The sequence below is a fragment of the Apteryx rowi genome, unplaced genomic scaffold (assembly GCF_003343035.1).
Source record: "Apteryx rowi isolate R43461 unplaced genomic scaffold, aptRow1 scaffold_110, whole genome shotgun sequence".
NCBI classification, from domain to species: domain Eukaryota; kingdom Metazoa; phylum Chordata; class Aves; order Apterygiformes; family Apterygidae; genus Apteryx; species Apteryx rowi.
Genome location: NW_020447309.1, coordinates 2,074,068 through 2,094,063, shown reverse-complemented (window position 1 = coordinate 2,094,063; position 19,996 = coordinate 2,074,068). Strand labels below are relative to the sequence as shown.

Below are 19,996 nucleotides of genomic sequence, written 5' to 3'. Positions count from 1 at the left end.
ATCACCTGACAATAACAGAGTAAATACTACTATCCTGATTTAGAAGACTTTCTTGGTTATAACCACTTTTAATGTTTAAATCATATTCACAAAATATTCTAAAGGGTAAACAAATTTGCACAAAATTATAAAGTTTGGCCAAATATGAAAAACTTATTACATTTGCTACCAAGTTTTATCTAAAGTCTGCGTTTTGGGGCTGAGAGTGGTTGCCATTAAATAGGTTAAATTTTATTCTTTAATACAAACACAAAATGTCTTGGAGTATCAAAAGGACAGTTTCAGTTGCAGTAATTTCATAGAATTTATTCTAATGATTTATTGGAGTTAACCATCTGACATTAATTATTGTTTTGGCTTCCAGTCTATGAATGTTTATTTTTCAGTTTAAAGCCTTCTCACTCTTTGATATCATATGGAAATGAGAATTTTTAATGGAAAATTGAAACCATGTGCATCTAAGTACTTAATGAAGTACAGGGAGAAACAGAGGGTGCACTTTAGGAGAATTCAGATATTCCGCTTTGGATACTTTTGATTTATTTGGATGAGTTACATGCATATATCTGTTCACAAACACACATTTATACATCTTTAAAGTATCTCACAAGCGTTTAAAGATCTGAATACTAAAAAAAGGGGTTTCTAACACAAAATATATTGCTATTAATTTTTCTTCATAGAATATTATTTAATTTGTTCCCTCCTCCACAAACCAAATGTTTATTCCTTCTACAGATTCCTATGACATGCTGTTACACTGTGTTTCTCAACAGCAGATACCCACCATGTGTCTACCATGCTAGGACTGGATCTTCGTCCAGTTCACTGAATGTCTGTTAGACTGATTCTGTAACCATCACATACTTAAGTCATAATATTGATGTCAGGAATACTTGACTAAAACCTGCACTGCTCGTGACATTAAGGATTATCGAAATAGGCTGATAAACTGCAAGCAAAGTGTGAACAGTGGCAAGGAAACCAGGCACCCAACTGCAAACAGAAGTGTAGTGTTAAAAAGTGCAATTTTGCCACAGTTCAAAAGATTTCTGTGCAGCTCACATAGCTTTAGTTCTCCGGCATGAAGGCTTTAGTCCTTTGGAATGAAAAAGATGTCATTCAGATAATCAGTATTACATAACATGATAAAACTGTATGTTTATTCAAATCAGTCTTTCTAAATCAAATCTATGTTCTTCATATCTACTGAATTCATATAAAAACATAAGGAGGGGAAGTATTTTTTTCTGTTCTGCACTTCATCCAGGGCTTCACCATATGCATTGTACTCAAGCAGCATATTGATGGGAGCGTAAATAAGAAAAGTTTAACATTAGCTTTTACTCCTATTTTAATTAACATTTGCTGTGATCTTAATGAGCAAGGAATTATTCACCACTGAAAAATGTGAAATAGAAACAAAGTTAGATATTTAACCTGAGCACACTCACCATTTGTTTTTCTTTCTAATGTAGTCTTTTTCAGAGAGGTTAACCAAGTAGATCATTGGTTTTGATGTAAAAAATAAGTGTTTGTTCAAAACATCAATCTAGAAGTGAAAATATAAGAATAAAATTTTAAAAAAGTTACAGCAACTTGAGTTAATTTTAGGACTCTCTTTTCTTCATGACATTTCTGAGAAGGCAACAGAATTGGAGCTAAATACATAGACTGCACTCTGGTAAACACCACACCTGCTGACAAATTTAACATTCGATACACTCTGAATCTGAAATCCAAAAAAAAGAAAAACCTTTAAAAACAGACAATAACAGGTAGCAAAATTAGAAGTCAGTGCATGGGATAAAATTTATAGCCTACCTCTTTGTCATTCCAATCATGATAGAAGCGGACAGCTTTCTTTTCATCAATTACCCAGGTTTTGATTTTGCACATTATGTCCTATGCAAGATCAAGAAAAAACAAAGTCAAAAACTCAGCTGGATATCAGAGAATTCTTTTCTATAACCAAGGCATCTAGCCATCAAGATACAAAATGTACATGCAAATTAAAAATTAGATAGTATCATTAAAAAACTAATTTTATTATCTCAGAGAAATAAAAAAATCACTACTTTAAAAGTCACTCAAGAGAAATGCTGAGTATTAAAGCAATACAAATCCCATAATTAGAAAGTTAAATACACAAGATTCAGTATCACCTCTCTTCATCAAAAAAATTAGCGGCGTTCATGAAATATATGTGAAAATCGGGACATTTTAGATTGCTTTTCAAACTCAATAAGACGCGACATTTGAGCATCCAGCGGGAGAGACCACATACAATATAAACATGCCATTAAGAAAAGGGACTGGGTGGGAAAAGACACAGTGAATATATATTTTTTTAAACTGTTAGCAAAAGAAATTGAGCCTATTATTGATGATCCACCCTTCAAGAAATTAATTCAAATGGCCAAAGCCCTTTTTATTCTGCATTAATTTTTTGCCAACACCTTCTCCCTCCCCCCCCAAATGAAACCTGCCAAAGCCTCCATTACACAATGGCAAGAGCCTTGCACTGGTGACCTCCAACCAGCTGCATTCACTTTCAGAACATCTCTCTCGGCAGGAAATCTAAAGGCCTTTTAGTTAGCAAGCTAGTGTGCATTCAGAAGGAGTAACTGCAGGAAGAGCCCAATGTGCTTTGTTTCTCTGGCCTTTCTTCACAGAAAGATTAATCATCTGTGAAATGGAAACGGCAAACAGCAAGTGACACAAACTGAACCCTTCAAGCCTTTCCTCATCAGTTTTGTGGGGCTGAAGCTGAAAGCTGCGTGTGGCAAGGTTCTCCTTACAGGCAGGTGTTAATAAAAGGCTCTCGGGTCTGAAAGGTCAAACTTGGCTCTTCTAGAAGTAGTACATTTTAGAGTCGTCTGTTTTTTGTTGTAGATAATTTATGATCATACTTTAAATAATGCATTTTTAAGGTTATAATTGACACAACAGAGAATTAAGATCTTTAAAACGCAAAGAAATATTCCCTAAACTGTTGGGTGCACAAAATTTTTACACTTAATGCTATGTGGCTGAAGCATATTTATAAACAACCACAAATAACATCAGTATTTACTTCAGTCTTTCTCAGTCTTGCAGTTGCTTTAAGGAAAAACAAGGAAAAAGCTCTTCTAAATCTTCAGATCCTGATTTGAAACCCTCCAGGAACAGGACTCCCCACAGATTTTAACAAGGAAGGGGCAAGCTAAAACTTTTAATGAAATCTAACATGTTCTGACTAAGAATAATCACTTTTACTCTCCGATAACTGAATTTCACTCATAAATGTTTAAAAGTGGCTAATATAACACCATTTCCTACAAGGAGAAGATCAAAGTGCTATATTACAAATGCATTATGATTAAAAAAGCACTGCGCAGCTTTGCTATTAACTGTTCTTTAAACCCTAAAAGGCTTCCCATAGATCTCACTTGGCACTGCATATACAACCTTTGACAAGTAATGTAGACCATTTTTATTCATTGCCTAAAATTGTAGGCAATTATGTGCGTCACACTGGCCACCTGCAAATTCTGAATGCCTGCTCCAGTTGTCAGAGCAAAAAACTAATGTCGGAGGGGATTAATCTAGGGGGAGAGAGTCCTCTTTAATGGCTCCAGCAGGTGAAATGGCCCAGCTGGTTACTATGATGAGTGGCCAGAACAGCTTATGTAGAGACATGCAACAAGATTACACATAAGGAAGAAAACAGCGGTACCATCTTATCCTTAACCCTATGTGTTTTTAATTTTTTAATTAAACAATATAAACAAAATAAGGGAAGTGATTCTACCAGGAAGTACTTTTCAACTAGGATCATTATCCTCAGCTTTTATTTAAATACATATATATAAAAAATCAACACAATCTCAAAGATTCCTGTCAAGCAGTGAAGGAATTCTGACTAGATAATATTTCTGATTTTAAGATAATTCTGTAGGTACCCATCATGTGGCTTCTGGCATAACAATTTCCCCAACAGCAATGCATTACTGCATATTAATTAGAGAGTAGGGAAAAAAAAAGAATAACAGAAATTACAAGTTGAAAAAGCCAATTTGGGGGGCCTATGCAGCAATAAAATGTTTTTTAATCACACTGCAAGGGTAACTGTGTAACAGAACTTCCAGAAAATTTCTGGCATCAGCACAGTAAATAATGCTTGCTCTTTCTGAAACATATATAAGCACATAATTTCCTGTCAAAACTTCTCTCCCACATGGCTACCTACAGTTATACATTCCTAACCAATTTTGACAGACCTAATTTTTCACCGTTCAGATTCAGGTACGTAACCATGCAGTGTGCGGCTGCTGTCCTAGAGGAACAGGTGAATGGCTACCTTCCACCGGGAAGCCTGACCACCAGCTAACCAAACGCGCTGGGGAGAGCAGACAGCTGTATACTTGTCAGTCTCCTTCAGCTTCACAGAGAAGGTAACACAGCATTTGAGAACTTTCCGTACAAAAAAGACAGAAACTTAAGTAAACACAACATCCATCTCTGAAGCTGGTGCGGCAGAAATAGACAAAGAAAAAATTTGGAAATARTTATTCAGACAAAGTAAAATTTTCTTTGAAATATTCAGGCAGGCACAGTTAGCAGAATGTGAGGCAGACAGTCTGCAAATTAAGGAAAGAGACATGAGCACAGATTGCCCTTCATCATGGTGGTGTCCCATTTAAATGAGACTCAATACGATTCCTTAACAATAAATCTGTCAAAGACTAATAATAATATGAAGAAAGGCAACTTCCTCCCCATATTGCTTTTTCATTCAGCTGCGCCAATACTCTAAAGCCAAACAAATAAAGAGCAAAAGGCGTATTTCCAGTTCCATTTAATTTGGTATCATTTTTAGTTTTATTCATTGCTTCTGTTTAGGCCTGATAAAAGAATATGAACTGACCTTTTTATTTTCACTATCATTGCAACAGTCATTTAAACATATTTAATCATTACTCTAGTTAACTCCAAGATGCTTAATAACAGAATACAGAGCAATGATCCACTTTGTTTAATTAGTTCTGGTGTCCCAGGTTCACAGAATGGTTGAGGTTGGAAGGGACCTCTGGAGATCATCTAGTCCAACCCCACACTCTGAGGTCAGTCTGTCTCTGGCAGAATGATCCACTTCTTGTTTGATGATTGGGGTAGTCTTGTTTGGTTTTTCAGCTAGCAGTATTAGAGCAAGCACCATTTAAAATGCCACCAAAAAAAATCCAAAATTCAATTTATTTACAATTATCAAGGCATATGAAACACAAATACCATAAATATCAAATACCACTTTGTTTTAAACATCAATTGATTTCTGACTATATCCTTGGCAATATATTTAGCATATGTGAATGTTTAGTCTATTTAGCTGTATTTGATATACCGATTTTAATTTAAGTCCTGCTCTCACTTCGAAAAGAAGTAGTCAACCCACAGATGTTAAACAGGACCTTAACAGCAAGTCCCAACAGTATAAAGTACTATGAACAAATGGATTTAAATTGCGTTTAGGAGATTTATCAAGACAGGCTCATGAGACACTACTGTGTAGAAAAATGTGTATGCATGTGCATACATTAATACACTCTTTGGATGGATGATAGTAATGATGTGTGCCAATGCCAAATACTTCGTAGAGCATGAGGGACTAAACTAAAGCTTGGAAAACTCTCTTGCCCACTTGGCACCAGAGAATTGTGAGTTTGTTGTTATAAATTAAAAGGGCATGTAATTAACTTCCGCAAATTTAATAAAGAAGTAAGTAGTTGTGAGGATTATCACTTCACACTTCAAAGTGCAAGTGAATTCTTCCTGATTCTGCAGGCAGTGCTGAAGTCCCAGCTACTCTGGAGAGCGTGTGCTGGGGGTACCGTATTCTCCCCCCACCTTTTTTTTTCCATCCTCCTCTCTCCTTCAAGGGAGATATTTCTGGGAACCATGTGGACTGTTTCTTAGCACTTTACTCTTCTTTCCCTTCAAAAGGTCAAGATCTAATAACTGACCAGTCCCCTGCAAACCTTTCAAAAGCAGTAACTATGTTTTATTAAAATGTTTTAATGTAGACAGCACAATACCAAAGTAACCACATGGCAAAGGAGGCAAAATTGACCAAAATTCTACCAACTTTGGGGTAAGGAGTAGCTAAAGCCTTACTGTAGCTCTTAGTTCGCTCTCCTCAGTTCATACAGGAGTTTGACAGCATAGCGCATCAACAGTAAAAGCTGTAGCGTATAATTAATATGTTCACATTCCCCTAAGGAATCTGGCTAGGCAATGTAAGGTATTTTACATCAGAAAACACTGCATATATTAAATGGATTCAACATTACCTAACCAGTAGGTCTCAGAACGCAACTGTAAATAAACTCCAATGAGTGTGTTTCTGGTGCAGCTCCAAATAAATGATTTGCATTTTGCTTGTTATCATCTTTTAAAAACAGCCTCAAAAAGACCATATTAATGACACAGATTATTAGAATAATAAATGAGTAACAACATGGATCGCATGTACAGTGACCAGAACTGCTAGACATATTCACTGAAAGCAACCTGTGTGTTTAAATACAATATATACAAGTTCATACAGATATCGGGTGGGGAGGAGGGGGGATGGATACAGTGTTTACCAGGTAGAGGATTTCCTCCAGGCAAAAGTGAAAGTCTTGAAAGACTTGAGGGTCACAAGCAAATAAACTGTACTATAACTAAAAGACTGATACAATCTTTGATTTTCTAAATAGGGTAATATCAAATGGGACTACTTCTACACTTATCTCTGCTGAAATACTGTGTCTAGTTGTAGTAGCCATATTTCAAGTAGCATAATGAAGAATTGGAGAAAAATGATAAAATGTTTTGAAAATGTGCTTATACACAAAGACTCAGTGTGCTGAAATCTTTTTCTTTTATTCTTATTATATCTTATTCTTTTATTCTTATTTCTTCAATATATACATAATTAACAAAGGACTTGCATAATACAGGCCTTTTCAAACTAGCATATAGAAATCAAAGAGCTGAAGCTTGACAAATACAGACTAAAAATGTGTTCTTATTTCTCAACAGTAAGGATAAGTAACCACTAGCACAGCTTATTCAAGTTACAGTAATTTATCTCTACCTATAAATATTTAAATAAAATAACTTATTATCCCCCAAGATTATTTCTTACAGTTGCACTGAAACTACAATGTAAGTGGGATATGCAAAAGATCAAACTAGGTAATCATTATTATTCCATCTGACCTTCCAAATAACTACAAAGTTTTTTCAGGTACAGATAGAGACCTATCCTATTTGAGACAGAGTACTCCTAACTAGCTAAACTTTGCTTCTCCAAAAAAAAAAAATTTTTTATTGTGCCCAAATCAATTTCTGGGTTAATACAACAGAACTGGAGGGTGACCACAGCACTTCCATTCATGGTTTTCCTTGAAAATCTTTCTATTGGAAAATCAGTTCTATTTAATATAGCCACCATCTCTGTATTTGGGGGGGTGGTTCTGATGATTTAAAAGAGTGAAACTGAAGTGATAAAGTAAAAGTTTATTGTAAAACAATGTTTAGAAACAATGTTTTGTTGAAAGGACGATTAAAATTCTAGAGTTTGAGAAAAAGGCTAGGCCACATTTGCCAAGTGTTGGGCTGTTGTTGGGTGCAAGAAAGAAGAAGAAGAAGTCAGGTACTGCATCAACTGGAGTGACAATGAGCTCTTCTGGGGTACAAAACAATGTCTAATCTCTTACAGTTCCCTTGCTCACTGACTTTAATAAAAATACAATGGGAGAAGTAATGGATATAGGACAAGTGTATTATCCTTTCTTCTATTCAGCCCCTTCTAACAGAGCCCTAACAAGCTGTACATGATAAAAGATTTACTCTGAATGAGATGTCAATAATGTTTATGCACCACTGCAAATACTTTCACCCAAAACATTCCACAAGCATCCCAGGCAATGTAACTAACGTTAACAATCCAAAAATTCTCCACTGCAGGCTAGCCTTATGGGTTCTAAGGCATTATACTTTAAAGGATATATTCACCTGCACCTTCTCAAAGAAAAAAGTAAACATGAATACAGAAAGCAGTGTATCTACAAGCGATTATTTCTAGCATTTCACATTTCCTGGAATTCAGGATAGGGAAATTGCACTGAAAAGAAAAACTACACATCTTCTGTAGAGATCCACTAATCTTTTCAGACCAAGTTAGTCTGCACACACTTATTTACAAATAAATCGATGTGTGAATGTTTTCATTCTAGAAGTGAATTACGCTTAGTAAAAGGTGTCTTTTTTTCCAGAAAACGTTCACTCTGTTCATACAAGAAGTTATTTTGGAGAATGTAAATCCTACTTAAAGATGACACCATGGCTTGATCTAGACATACCCAGAGAGATGTTCTTTGCAAGAGCAGTAATTTTAATCCACTGTTGAAATCTACACAGGAAAGATCAGCCTTGACAGAAACTATTTAAGCACTGACTTCTCTTTATCTACTGATAACATCAAAAGAAATCAAAATGTGTATTTACGCATTATGCACTTGCACCTCAGGCTTTCCTACCAAATAATGCACAAACATCTGCCATGGATATTTTCCTGTTATGTTCAAAATGTTCTTCAGAATGAACTTTAATTTCCTCTAAATACCACATTAAGCACAGTAAATGGTCCACTAAAGATTTTAGGCATAATTACATGCATTAAGAATACAAATATTTTCTTGATTCCCCATGATTTAAGTTTCTAATTATAACAGAAAAGCCACTGGCAAAAAGAATGCCCATAATATACATATACACTGTTCCACCTCAAGTGGAACAAACTGACCTCACTAACCCTCCTCAAAAGGGGACCAAAGCATCTGATTAAAAAAATAAAATAAAAAAATAAAAAACTGTTTTTTTTTTCTTCAGCTTGGAATGAAAGAAAGGTGAAAATTCCCAACTGACATCATCAGTTAGACAAAATAAGAGCTCATCCATCTGCACGAAGTCTGGCGAACACTCGTAGTACAAGGTCAGCAGAATCCTGTTCAGTGCAATTCCATTTCATCAGAATATTGTGGGAAAGGAAGATTTTCATCCTGTTTTCATGTAGTATATTCATAATGAGAAGAAGAGAATTTACTTCATAAACAGCACAGAGCTAGTATCTCCCACATAGTATTGACAATTTTAATTGAACAAAAGCATCTTTCAGTTACTGTATTACAAATAAATAAATCGGGATGGACTAAGACATTAAATGGAAGGGAGGAAGAAGGGAGAAGAGCTACTTAAAACATCATTAGGAAGGTTCTGATGACATACACATATCTGCTGACAGATATTCATACTCTGTGGCTATGGTCATCATATCAATTATTCGTTCACCACCCATGGCAGTAACAAAACAAAGCTTGGTGCATGTTTTCTAATTAAAATGCACATTAGATAGTTCTGCTGCCATTAATTTAAAACAGGGTCTTCAACTGTTTTCTTCATAATTCCAATTATTTTTGCTCTAAAAACTGTGTTTAATTTCAAAAACTAATCTTATTTTAAAGTTGGCAGACTTTAACAATGGAATTTAGATATCTCACAGGACTTGTAAAAACATCCTTTCAACTGAAAGCTGGAAGTTCAAATACTGTGGACATTGATAACGACCTATTGTAAAAGCATCCTTTCAACAGAAAATTGGAAGCTCAAACACAGCAGACATTGATACTGACCTAAAGATCTTGTATTCCTATCACTGAAGTCACTAATCTGTGTGAACTCAACTATAAATAATATTCTTGTGGTCAGCTATATAAAACACGATACTACTACCACTAAGAATTAGTCTGTGTTGGAATTTAAGATCTGGTGCCATAACAATGGCATGAATAACTATTATCAGAGAGGGTCAGTCCTTAAAGACTAGAGTCACACAGGAAAGGTAATGAAAGAGAATCCAGTAACAATGTTCACTTAACTGTATTGCATTGTATCAACCTGAAGACTTCCTGAAAGTCCCATAAATCAAAAAAAATACATCTTAAAAATAAAGTTTTGAAATTGAAGATCCATAAATTTATACATGATACTTTAATTTTAATTTGAAGTCTCCTGCTACACGAAGATGACAGATGAATAATAAGCTAATAATAAAGTTTAACTCAACTTCTTTCTCACATGTCTCTAGAAACCAACACAGACAGACTTAAAATATCAGATCAGAATTGCTCTGATTGCTTTCTGGAATGATACTTGCCCTACTTTAATACATGCAAATAACAGGGGAATTTTTGTTCTGTAATATCTCTTTAGAAGGTTAGAGCCAAAACAATATTTAAAGGTATACTGAATCTGAAAGAACAGCACCCTTTGTAAAAGCAGAGTCATTTCTAAGAAGCTATTGAGAACACCTGAAGAACATATAAAATTATATATGTAAAGGAAGCTATTCCAAGCCTGTCAACACTACGTGTTGCTGATCTTGGACCACATTGTGCCATTGATTTTTAAGTAGAACTTAAAAATGAGTTCATTGATGGCTCCTTAACAGCATTTGGCCATTTTATTTCTGCTGACAGGGGACTGAGAAATCAATTCTGAGAGACAGCACAAACAGTTAACATGGTATTCAACTGCAAAGCCAGGTCACTGCACAAAGGTGAACTTACTAACTGTATGCAATCTGGTCTTAAAAGAAGAAAAATGATAATTAAGAAGCTAGACTATAGCTGCAAGAAGGCAGGCAATCAAATATGCCTCTAGATCTCAGATTTAAAAATGCTGACTGATACTGATAATTCTTTTTTTTTTTTTTTTAAACCTCTTGGAGATTTCAGACTATCAAGTTACAGTTGTGGAGGCTTACTGATAAACAGGATCTTCTAAAGCAGACAATTCATATTTATGAAATAAGAAGAAGGACTTCAACTTTCAATTAGGGTCCATGAGCCACACAGTGAAATCCCCTTTGATGCCAACAAGAAGTTTACACAGGTCACTCAGATTACAGTCTCTTTGAAATCAGTAACTTTTCCTTAGCTTTCATATTAAGCTTATCATTATATTCAGCAATCAGCCAATGAAAAAACATGCTTGACTAAGATCAATACTATTTCTTTTCTTTCTTTACCTCCTCCTTCTTTCCCTAACCTTACATAGTGTTCTTCCTCAATAGATCTCAAAGTGCTTTTAAAAAAAATGGAAAAAATTAAAAATGCAATTCAAGTGCTAGATGTTTTGTTCAACAGGGTAAAGAAAGAAAGTAAAAGGTTAGAAAGCAACATGGGTAAAAAAGCTTTCAATATTTTGATTTGAATGAACCATAGAACTTATAAAACTCTCAACTTATTAAAATCCCTGGGAAATTGTATTTACCTTAAATTCTCCCCCCCCCAAAAAAAAAGGATAAAAAAAGAAAACAATGAAAAAGAAAGGGACAGACTAGAATTTTAACACCATGACATTTTTGTTTAGTTTGGTTTTAAAGAAACGGCTACAAATACCAAATTGTTTCCTCATAAATGCCCAGTTTTCCTGAAAGAGAAAATAGCTGTGAGCACTCAGAAAACAGACAGGCAGAACATATCAGTAGTAACAACAAATAATCTAACAAAGGCAAATCCAGAGAAGATTTACCTTCCTTGCCTTAACTTATCAAGAAAACCTGTTTGAAAAACAATCCTTAACAATATTTAAGTCTATACTACCATCTTTTATGCCTTTTCTGCACTGGAAGGAGGAAGCTTTTGAATGGAGGCCTCTGGGAGAGGATAAAAACCACATGGAAGCAACATTACAAATAGTGATAGAGAGGGAACTCTTCATGCCTAAAGTTCATCACAAGAATAATTTTTGGAAGGAACAGCTAACTCCAAGATGAAACAAATTAGGAAAGTACAAAAAAAAAAATCAAATAAACCACCAAAACACTCTTAACCTTTGGCTACCAAGGTCAGGGAGGTCAACCTAACTATTTTTCTCACACATCTTTTATGGTTTCTCCCCTTGATCTGTAAGATGTTAACTGCACAAATCTTTATATACTAGATAAATGCAACCACAGGCCTTCTTCTCTGGAAGATAAACAAAACAAAGGAAAAAAAGCCCCCCACCCACAAAAAAGTGTAGGAGTTCCTTATACCCTAATGACTGAACATCTAAATAAACCCAACCAGTGGCTGGAAAAGCCAGAGAATTGCTGCTCTGAGCTTAGGACTGCACAAGTCTATTTGTAGAACCTGTGCAGGCCTGAGGATTGATTCATTAGGAAAAGAAAAGTATCCAGAGCTTCCACAGACCTTTACCATCAAAACAAAGGTCCATCTTACTGTCTACCCTACAACTCAAGCATACAAGTCAAAGGAAGACAAGCAAGCAGGTCTGGGATCAGCAGGACTCAAAGACCTGATTCCCTGCAGCCCTTCCCTGCGCAGATTCTCTCGTGCCTGTAGAGAGTCGAGTTCCTACTTGCAGCCTCTGCCTCAATGGGGGCAATAACATGTGTCCCTCTTCTGCTCAGGCACCCAAAGTCATGCAACAAAGGAAGTTAATACTTTCAAAACCTCTGCGGTCTTTGACAAACTTAGCTGAAACTGGTCAAGAGTAACAGATGTTACTGGTAATAGAACTGGCAGAGCAACAAGACTTCAAAAACCTTGTTTTCTGTGCAAAGACGGGCTAAAAAAACCCCAAGGAATGACTGGAAATATGAATTACAAACACAAGATGACAAACTTACTTTTACAGCTTAACTACAGTGTAACTAATAGGAGATTGAAAGAAGTGGCAAAGAAGAGGATGAGAAACTAAGCTGAAGAAAGAGTAATAATGGAGATTTCAAAGTTTTATTTAATTCATTTAAATTGAATTTTTAGATTTGAGATTTTAATTTACTGTCTCCCTTTATTCTAGAATAATCTGTCATGTTTTGTCATTCAAACACATACCAACTCCTATAGTTATAAAACGAGTACAAGTAGCTCTGTTATACAACAGTAACAGTAGAGGCCCATTAAAGTTACTTGATGGCCAATAAGAATTCTATTTAAAAAACACACTTTGGCTATACCTCCTTGCAACCACAAAAAAGGGCTGACTTCTCCTTAGCAGAGGAAGAACGCAGATCACAATACAGAACCCTCGCAGCGTTCAGACAAGTGCCCTCAAAACCTGGGTAAGAGCATTTCCACCAAGAGCCACAAGGCTGTTTCTAAAGATGGTCACATAAGAAAGTAAACAGCAGCAGCTCCAGGCTGGACCAGAACAGCATCGCAACACTCCTCATTTTTGTGATCTTGTACCAAAAGTAAAATTTAGCCTTAGGCTGAGAGGTTGCAGGCTGAACTCTGAAACTGCTAACTATGGACAGGATTTTCCCTTGTTTTTCTTCAAAAAGAATTAAAAGGTGGAAGACTGCATGGATGCTCTTTGAAACTCTAGGCGTAAGCTGCACTGTTCCTCTAAGCAGGTGCAACCTTTTGTAAAGAACAAAAATCACCACCCATATGTACCCAAGGCTGGGTTGACAGGTGTCAGATAAGATCTTAAAGGAAGCATACCTACTTCTCTCTCTGTGCTTATGTGAAAGCCTTCAAATCATCCTACAGTAGCTTTTTCTTCTGGCTTGGACCAATTAGGGAATAAAACAGTTTTAAAGCCAGATGAAGGCTAGTTCTCCTCCAACAGAAGTTACCAAGGAAGTGCTCTTAAACGCTGCATCAGGAAGATGAACATCTTCGAGAGAGATACTCAGTTCCACTTCCTATTCTTCAAACACCAGCTAGGGACAGCAAATTTTTTTTGTACTTCAACACTGATAAATAAAAACACCAGCACTGATATGGTAATGTTTTTCTTATCGCTTGTTATCTAAAAAGCCATGGGGGAAAACAATAGTTTTTACATCTTAATTGCTAAGCACAGATAGTCTGTTTCCAAATTGGTATGCTGTTGTAATAATCAAGAATATGCTTTATATACCACCAGAAATATCAGCAGAATATTAATGAAATAAAGACAGATTAATGACTAAACTAGTGTCAAAGTGTAGTAGACTCAAATGTCAAGTGGTAGTTAAATAATCATTTACAAAAATATATATTTATGTTGATAACTATTATATATTTCTACTCCACAAAAAGACATCACTACTATCCTAACTGAGCTCATTTAAACAGCTTTCTCCAACAACATTCGAAAATTAATTTTAACTAGCAGCCTCTGTTTAACATGCACTAAAAGCCACGAAGTGCACCCACAGCGTGTTATCGAGAAAAAAAGCATTTACTTGGTGGCTACTAGAAACCGTATTATCTACATCAGATTAGAGTTTAACAACAGGAATAGTTCAGAAGTGACTACTGAACTTTGAATTCAAACTAAACCTTTGATGCAAGTTTGATGAAGCATTGGCAAGTCTCATACAAACAGTGTGTCAGCAAGAAACTAAGCTAAACAAACAAAAAAAAAGATGATTAGCTTTATCAGTGCAATCTTATGCTGTCAACAAAGCAAATAGCCTATTGTAATAATTTTACAACTCAGTGTAATAGTTTAAAATACAGATAAAAATAGGAGTAGCATTTTGTATTATGCATGCAGGAGATGACAAATGAAACAATACAAAAAAATCAATGCGATACAGAGAGTGCTTAACAGCCTACTTTCTTTTACTTACATATTCAGGTTTCAATTTCTTGTCTCCTCCTCTCACAGCTACTTTTTCTAGCTTGTCTATACCCTGCATGATCAGTTCCTCATCTTTAAGTCTAAGTTCTTCGTGTATTATTTCAATGTCACGAACAGGATCTACACTTCCTTCAACATGAGTGATATCATCATCTTCAAATGCTCCTAAAACAAAAGAACACTTGAATTACATATTAAGCCAAAAAGACAGAAAAAAATATATTTACAACAGATTATTAAGTGTCATGGGCACTTGAGATGAAAAGGTAAAGTCAGCAAGTCTGGCCTACTTCCRGTACACAAGCGTTACCTGCAGTATTTTATACCATACAATTTTAATATGTTAATTTACATATTAACTCTAATATCCAAAGACCTATACAGGTACCTACAAAGCACAGTATTTTGCCGTTTCAAGAAAGCACTTAACAAGTGTAACACTTCTTTAAGAGTTTTTTCTAAATAGGAACAGACTAGAGCACCTTCCTGAAAATTGGTACCTATCCTCACCTATCGGTAGCAAACATGGCAGCCCAATTCAAAACTGTAACTGTTAAATATTTTAATACATACAGTAACAACTAAAAGACCCATGGAAAGAAAACCTTACAAATCATCCTGGCAACCCTCACTGGTTCACCAATTTCATGCATTAAGAAAAAAAAAAGTTCTAGACAAAGAATTCTGAAGTTCTGAACGACTCTGTGTTTCCAAGGGAAACAGGGGTTAGAAAAAAAAGGCCTGAAATCATCTGGCAGACCTCTTCCCTGTTTCAATCTACTTTATCACTGTGGTTCTGACGGTGATTAGATAATGAACCACTCAGACACACAATTTACACAGCAGCTAATTTCATCGGCCTGATTTGAGGGTATGGTTTTTAGGGGGCCATCAAAGAAGCAGATGAAGGTGCATTTGTCATATATGAGTGACAACCATTCACACTATCTGAACAAAATGGTGCTGGCCCTTATTAGAAACACATGCTATTATCACATATTTAAAGTGCAGTTGAAGCCATAATTTCTAATTGCCAACTGGAAACATAAGGGTAAAACAACCAGATATTACTGAAGCATGTGTGCTGACTTCATGCCCTTCCGAAGACAATCTGGCAACATAATTCAACTAGGATTTAAATTATCACATAAGCAGCATCACAAGAAAAGAAATTTAAAAATCAATAATTATTTTAAAAATAAAAATATTTATTAGCAGTTTAGAGCAGTTTGTTACTTATTCCTAGATCAATTTTCAGAGTATTTGCATGCCTTACAAATCCTGTAACATAATAGACATGCCTGAGAAATAGACCATGAAAGAATCTTACTTTAATATTACCAAAATTAAATCAGACTGATTTTACAGAGAGAAAAAACAATGCACTTCTTGTACTAAATGTAACACAGAAAAAGGGCTAAATATGAACAATTCCTTAATTCTACTGACAAACCAAAAGTCATCATGCACATCTTAAATACAGTCTTTCCTCCTAACTTACTCAAAACAGTGGTTTTAGAAACGATATTTTACATCAAAACACTTGGTACACAAGTTAAAAACACTGTTCAAATACAGTCAAATGTCAAAATCATTTTCACATAAACTTATGAAAAGTCTTTGAAAAATTGACTACACAAAGCTTCCTCCCCTCCTGCCAGCTCACTCTCTCCGAAGACCACCCAAGAGCTCTCCTGGAACGAAGACAAGCACCTCAGCGATAGATGCAACCCTGAATTGCAATGCTGGTAGTGAAGTGAGAACAGGCTGCTCTCTGGCAAATGGAAACCCACCACACTAACCCACACAAGGCAAGTAAGGCCAGTACCCTTACAGTACCCTTTGCCTTCCTCACATCCATACCCGCATGCCAAACCCAGCAGTGGGACATGGGCTGCCTGGATGAACTTACAGAAGGAAACAGCATACTACAGATCTGCTCTAATTTACAAGGGAAGTACTGAACAAAAACAAGTAGGAAGATGTTACTGTACAGATGCAAGAAAACTCCCACCCCACCTGCCCAGCCTTCTTGACAGATTAGTATTTGTGCAGCTAAAGAAGTGCAAAGTTTATCTTTCTTCCTTGCATTAAGAAAAAAAGTGTGCGCTACCAAGCAGTATGTAGATAATACATTCTGGAGTTGTCTACATCAACTTTTTGCATCAAGGGGTAGAAAATAAAAAAGTTGCTTAGTTATGCAAAAACAATTATTTCAATGTTATTCCATCCCTATAAAAATAAAACAAAACAATACGTTTCACCTTTGCTCTCTTCTCAGCCTATTAACCCATGGATATTCCAACCATTCTACTAAAGTTTTTCTTTAAATCTTCTCCACCTGTCAGTTGTCTTCATGCTTATATCAGCAGCTATGCTGCAGCTGGTTTTGGCAACATCGGTGATGAGATACCCATGTCTGGCAACAGGCACTTGCTTGGTCAAGTAAGAAGGAGTCTCTCCAAGAAGCTGATGATTTCCCATTTCTATGCAACAGTGTAGCTTTGCCTCCTCCTCATCCATTTCTTGATTCTTCTCATGGAAGAAATGGAGACCAGTTGCACATTCCATTAAAACATTGGATTGTGAGCTTAAATTTTCAATGCTACATTTAGAGGAAAATCACATTTCCTTTTTAATCACATTTTTCTTTTTTATTTTTTAAGTTATCATGAACATTTAGAGGAAATAAACGTAAATCTCTTCCTATTGAGACAATCACAATCCATAAGAAAATGTGTAGGTATAAGATTTTGCACACACAAAAGGCCCTCAGATTGGACTAAATGTCCAGGCTTTGGCACAAATTGAGGGAGTCTTCTTGATAAGCAACAGGCATTAAGCTTTATTTGTGAATCTCTTGTTCAGGGTTTCGCAATATTGATTTCAGTTATCAACTTAAAACAGATCAGCCTCTGACTCCAGTGATTCAAAGACATCCAGAAGCGAGACAAAAGGGATATCCACGGAGGAAGAAAGAGTGAGTGAGCATGAGAGAGGAAGAAAGCAAGCATGAGAGCAAAGAGAGAGCAAAAGAGCGAGAGCGCACACGAAAGAATACACATGCGAGAAAGACTACAATGATGGGAGAACTTTAGTTATAACTTCATCTCAATATCTATGCAGGCTCTCATGTGGCTGTTATGCCAGCCTCAACTTAGTTTGTAATGATAGACTAGCCCAAATCACATTTAGTATTGCAAAGAATTCAATTCTCACCTACAGAACTGAATGAATGTAGACTCATCCAAGGATCTCAATAAGAGGAATTGGTGGTAACCTTAAGAATTAGGCTCTATGTGAGAAAAGAAATCTCCTGGAAAAGGGAAAAGCCAAGCTGTGAGAAATTAACAAAGTTATATTATTAAAATAATGTTTTACCCAGCCCCTGGTTTATAAAGCATAGTCCATGTAAAAAAAGTAATAATAAAAAAAAGGAGTTGTAAAATTAATTCAAGAAACAGAACATACCAGAAAAGAAGTGTATATTATTTGCAATTTACATTCTATGAAGATGAAAATAAGAACCATAATATTAATCTGCAAATATTACTTAATATAGTTTGTTAGCAGTATATTTCTATTTATTAATATGCCTCTTTGCCTGTGCTATATTAGTGACTAAAATTCCTCAGTCAAGATCTTTAACTCCCTTTTTTTAGGGAACATGATATGATTTCCCCAGCATAAAGGGCAACAAAACAAAGCTCAAAGGCTCTATTTTAAAATATAATGAATAGAGTACAGAGAATGGCATTGCTGTCCAATCAAAGATAGGTGGCAACACTTGTATGATAAACAATGAGATAGGCAAGGTGGAGACAGGCCATGAACTTTGAGTCAAGATAAGTAGTTGGTATCTAGCATCATGTTGAAAAGAATCTTGTTGAAAATAAGAACCACCCACTAAAGCACGTCGAATGGGAAGGAGCAGGGAGGATGTAACAATAAATTGAGATGCAAGAGGAGAGCCAAACAGACGAGAATTTGTTTTCTGGAGGAACACCTAAGACTACCTTAGGTATGCAGAAATACCAGACAGTTTATAGACATGTAGCTCTATGAAGAGGGCAAATGAAAGATGAACATCAACAAAGAAATGCTGGTACTGACCTCAGTTATTACAAAAGGATCAGTGAGTAAAAATAATGGTGAGAGGGAGGAAAGCAAACCTGATAGTTTAAATTTGATTGTAAGCTGACCACTAGATGGACAGAGCTTCACAGAAATATGAGGGAGGGAAGTTTTCCTGAAATCATACTAAAGGGGCATTTAGACAAGGACGAAAAGAAATAGTATGAGATAGTCATGCAAAAACAGAGCAAATGCATGCAGTCACTTATCAGAGGTAAAACCCATTCTGATTATGGGCTATATTTAAAAATGGTGAACCTCAAACGCAGATGTGTCTGTCTTCTTACTGACATGAGGCTTCATCTTCCTTGTATTTGGTACATATGAGGGACCTTTCCAAGGTCTGAAACAAGTCTATGCACTATCCTTCTGCAGTGCACCTGCACCTGTCAGGTTAGCCAATTGCCAAGCATTGTGGTCTAGCTCCCAAAGCAGAAACAAGCAGCAAGTAATATAAATCTGGTTTAACTGGCTTTATGCCATCTTGGAACTCCTGATATTTTTCCCGGTAACCCTTCTAGAAAATATCACCTTCTCAGAAGACAGACAGTTCAAACCCTAAATTCTCTTTTAAGTATTATTTCATATTACCTCCCAGGAGAGGATTTTTTCATGAAAAATTCAAATTTTCTCAAATTTTCTTGCTAAAAAAAATATTTTACAGAAAAGATGCTGTGATATTCTGGAATTTCAGCAAAAAATAATCTGATCTAACAATAGCATTTTATTTTATTTACTTATGATTTCCAGAAAAAAAATAATACTAATAAAAAAAGATATTTAATATGATTTTTCCCAAACTAGCTATACCACTGCATCCTCCAGACTCTATGGATAACAACCTTCTCGAATGAATACCATGAAAATCTATTGTTCTTCCCTTGTCTTCATCAATTGCATTTGCTTTTAGAAGAGAAGGACTCAATATTTCTCAAATGTTATCCAAACCACAGCACCTCACTTTTGTCTGCTTCCTACAGCTATGCTCCAAAACTGCCATCCTCCTACTGTAGAAGACTACAGAATTTTATCATAAGAGAAAAAAGGAAACAGTTTACCATATGTATATATATATATATTTTTCTCCATACATACATCAAATAGACATCATATTAACATATACATCAAATACATATCAACTCAAGAATCTTCCCAAAGAAGCATTTCCTTGTCAACAATGAAGAGACTT

General features: G+C 35.7%; 1 protein-coding gene across 3 annotated transcripts in view; it reads right to left on the bottom strand.

Annotated features, from left to right (window-relative positions):
* Positions 1–19,996, bottom strand: part of OLA1 (Obg like ATPase 1) — a 110,926-nt gene that overhangs the window by 39,604 nt on the left and 51,326 nt on the right. For all 3 annotated transcript variants that reach the window (XM_026075550.1, XM_026075566.1, XM_026075557.1), the window contains 3 exons: positions 14,663–14,838; positions 1,825–1,905; positions 1,455–1,552 (listed from right to left, as the gene is read on the bottom strand). In XM_026075550.1, the coding sequence (XP_025931335.1) occupies positions 1,455–1,552; positions 1,825–1,905; positions 14,663–14,838 (355 nt within the window). The remainder of the gene's footprint in view (positions 1–1,454; positions 1,553–1,824; positions 1,906–14,662; positions 14,839–19,996) is intronic.